The sequence below is a fragment of the Endocarpon pusillum genome (genome assembly GCF_000464535.1).
Source record: "Endocarpon pusillum Z07020 unplaced genomic scaffold scaffold1257, whole genome shotgun sequence".
Classification (NCBI taxonomy): Eukaryota; Fungi; Ascomycota; class Eurotiomycetes; order Verrucariales; family Verrucariaceae; genus Endocarpon; species Endocarpon pusillum.
Window position 1 is genome coordinate 1 of NW_006913651.1, and position 3,796 is coordinate 3,796.

Below are 3,796 nucleotides of genomic sequence, written 5' to 3' on the forward strand. Positions count from 1 at the left end.
AGATAGCTACAGATAATTATATAAAGAGTCTTTTAAGTGCTAAGTTTAATATCTTTCTTTATTTTCTTAGTCTTAAGGTCCTTAAAGGAAAGGCAATTTATAAAGTCTAGTCTATAGTACCTTGTTCTCTCTCCTTCTTAGGATTAGGCTGTCGCCCTCTGCCTTTACTAGTAATATTTTTAGAGAGTTATAACGCCCTCCTTATTATTTGCCTTTACATTTCTGAAGAAAGTATCTTTAAAGTACTTTATAATTCTATATTTGCTATATTAATAGTCATTATTATTTCTGCTCTTTGCCTCCTTAGTTTTTGTCTCTTAGGATGTATTACAATTAGTTTTGTTTATTAGTTTGCTCCTCTAGCATTATTATATATTATCTTGTTCTTTTACTTTCTGTAACAGATTTTATATTACTTGTATTATATTTACCTCTTTAGATAAATATTATAGAAGGATATAAGATAATAATATCTTTTTGTTTTTTATGTATTTGTGCTATAGTTACTTATCTAATTATATACCTAAGTAAGAGTATTAAAATATACAGCTAATATAACTACAGATTAAGTATATAAGTAGTAGGCATAGATATATTACTAGCCTGTAACTAGCGTTAAAGAAATTAGCTATATATATATAGTTAACTTTTTAAAGCGATTTAACACTATATTAATAGACTTATTAATCTAGATTAATAAGAACTAGCTTTATACTTATTACCCCTAATTAATAAGCTTACTTTTATACTTATAAAGAGTAGTACTACTAGATCTAGATAGATTTAGATAAGTAAGAACAGAACTATAATAGATAAATAGTATTCTCTTATAAGGCAGTACTTTAATAGTATAGATAATAACTCTAAATAATAAGAGTTCTCTTATAATATTATCTATATAATAAAGTTAATTAAGCTTAATAAAGAATATAAAGGACTATAACAGATACTCAGTAGGACAAAGCGATTAGTAACATCTTAGACTACCTAGCAAAGAAAGAGAATAATGGCGACAGTAATACGTGGGTATTACACATACTATACAAAGCGCAGGAGCTGCTAGAGGAAGGAAGGGGGCAGGACGCTAGGGGCGCCCGAGATGAAGAGAGATCAACGAGATCTATTAAGGTGATCCTCTAAAGCATAAAGGACAGGCTAACGAAGATCAAGGAACAGAAACTATCTCAGGCGAACCCTCACTGGGAAGCACGCCCCTTGAAAGCGTTATACACTGCAGCGGCAAAGCGAAACATAGTCGACGACAGGACACAGAGCTCCCTAAGACCCATCGCTACCTATCACCTAGCACAGACAGGCAATGCCCCTAGAAAAGGGGAGAAGAAAATTATAATTAAGATATCTGATAAAACAGAGAAGCGTATAATATGTAAGGGGGAAGCAAAGGAACTAGTTGTGATAGATAATGCATTTCCTCTGCCATGGCACAGAAAATGCATGTGCTAGCCACATACTCAGGAGGCAACGCCTATGACTGACTCACGGCAGCAAGCAAACTCCTATCGTGGGGCGCTTGTCAAAGCGTGTAAGCTATCCGGACGGATTACGAATAAAGAAGTTCGCCTTACCTGATTAGGGAAGCCTAAACTTCACTATACAGCAGGAGGCCAGATTAGGAACTATAAATGCTCTGTAGCTTATAGCGTGGCTCACGCACACATAGGCCTTACCCACTAGTATTAGAGTATATAAATCTGTGTATGGCTATATTATAGATAGATTCTCTAGTTTTTGTTTTAGTAATTTATAAACTATTAATTTGTTCTAGTTTTAAGCTATTATAGTAAATAAAAACTTAACACTTACTTATTATCCTAAGAGACAATACAAAACTCTCTTATCTGTAGCATAGCTATTAAAGAACTCATCTAAAGTTATTTAACTATATAAGAAAGTTGTTGCTCTAAAAATAATATAAAGTCTATTTAATATAAATACTTTGTATTATACAAAGATTTAAGAACTATTAAGTTAAGATAGTTTGTAACTAAACAGAGAAAAGGGACTAGTGGCGAAGTTCACTATTTGTCATTGAGTGCTATCCTAAGACTGCAGAGCCGACGAGGATGGCACTGGGATCGCTCCTATATAGCGAGCATGCCCCTTACTAACGCGTAGTGCCAATCAATACCCGGCGGCCCTAGCGCTAGCGGCCGACAAGCATGGCAGCCGTGACATCACCCCCCCCTCCAGAAGGCTCGACATGTCCTCATGTCTGATGAGAAAACAACAGCAGAACAGCAGCAGAGCAACAGCACAACAATAGCACAGCACACCGACCCAACATATCCTCCTGCCACACGGTTACCAGTATCTACTGGTAGTGAGGCCTATCTCTTCCCACGGCAACCTTCACCCAGTCCTCCAATCTCTGACGCTGTCCCGACACGACAGCCTCAACGCCGGCCTCTATGATCGTATCGAAGGGGGCCACAACTGCCACTGATGCCATGGGCACCGACGTATCCCGACGCGTGGCGTTCTCAGGCCGGGTGATGGATGGCTCTGCCTTCTTCGCGGAACGCTTTGACTTCGTAGGCGTAGTCGTAGAAGTGGGAGGCGCAGACGCAGCGTTTGATCGTGCTATGGCAAGATTGTACTTGGTGTCAGCCAGTTCTTCTTGTAGCCGTTTACGCTCCTCTCTTAGCGCTAGTACTTCTTGCTCGAGCTCATTCTTGGTAGCCACGATGTCGGCTTGTTTCGCTTCTATGGCGCGCCAGCGTCGCATGCGGAGTTCCATCATCATTTTTTCATACGCAGGCTTCATTTCATGCCCGACTCTATGATTGATCCTGTCGATTATGGCCTCAAGGTCGTCCGGGACGGCCTCGTTGTTCTCATAGCACAGTTCCAGCTTCTTGAACTCCTTCACCTCACTGTATCGTACTCTTCGCTTGGTCGAGGGTTTCCTATCAGCCAGCACACCTTTACCCTTGCTCGCAATAGTAGCTTGAGAGGGTTCAGTGTCAGACCTAGTCGGCGTAGTAGAGGTAGGGGCCACGGTGGTTGGAGATTCCTCGGCGATGGGGTTAAGGTCGAGGTTGAGGGCGCTGTTAGCTGTGGCGGCGGTCTCTTCGAGGGCGCTAGCGGCCATGGCGGCGGCGTCATCAGCGGTCAGAGGGGGCACAGCTTCGTCTTCCTTGTATGATTCCTTATTGATCGCAGTGAAACCCGACATGTTGATTAAGAGGACGACGTAAAGAGTATGGCGAGCAGTTGTAATAGTAACAGACAAGCTAGCAGACAGGCGGTGACGACAGTAGCAGCAGAGAAGACAATGTTAATGGAGATGAGAAATAAGACAGATATAAATAAAAGAAGATCCACAGAATAGCAAGGAAACACACGGTCAAGTCAGCGGTGTTTGAGCTGATGACAAGACGAAATATCACGAGACCGACGGCATTACGACGTACGTCGTCTTGTTTTCCGAGTTCTTTGTGTGGTTGCTTTATTGTCGTCCGGATGCTCTGAGAGTGGCTTGTCTCTCAGGGCGCTGTCAAGCCAGTGCTAGAGTCGCTTGGGTGGACCAGTTTCTTGTGGGTACGCGTTGTGGTAAGCTTGTAATGCCAGAGGAGCGTTTCGCAGGTTGCCAGCAGGGTACCATGTGTCGTCAGGGTCCCATCCTTGCCATTATATTTTGTACTCTAGTCGACCTCTACTAATTCTTGACGACAGAATCTTCTCAACCTCTCACTCGAGATCTCTGTCGACTTCAACTGCAGGAGGCGGAGTAGGAACCTGGCCAGGGAGAGGATTGTTATCTGCCTTACGTAGC

General features: G+C 42.0%; 1 protein-coding gene across 1 annotated transcript; it reads right to left on the reverse strand.

Annotated features, from left to right (window-relative positions):
* Positions 1–2,332: 2,332 nt before the first annotated feature.
* EPUS_09482 (uncharacterized protein) lies at positions 2,333–3,196 on the reverse strand (the record flags this gene model as incomplete). The annotated part of the gene is made up of 1 exon (XM_007789596.1): positions 2,333–3,196. One exon carries the CDS (start codon positions 3,194–3,196, stop codon positions 2,333–2,335), a length of 864 nt encoding a protein of 287 aa, XP_007787786.1.
* Between the last annotated feature and the right edge of the window lie 600 nt (positions 3,197–3,796).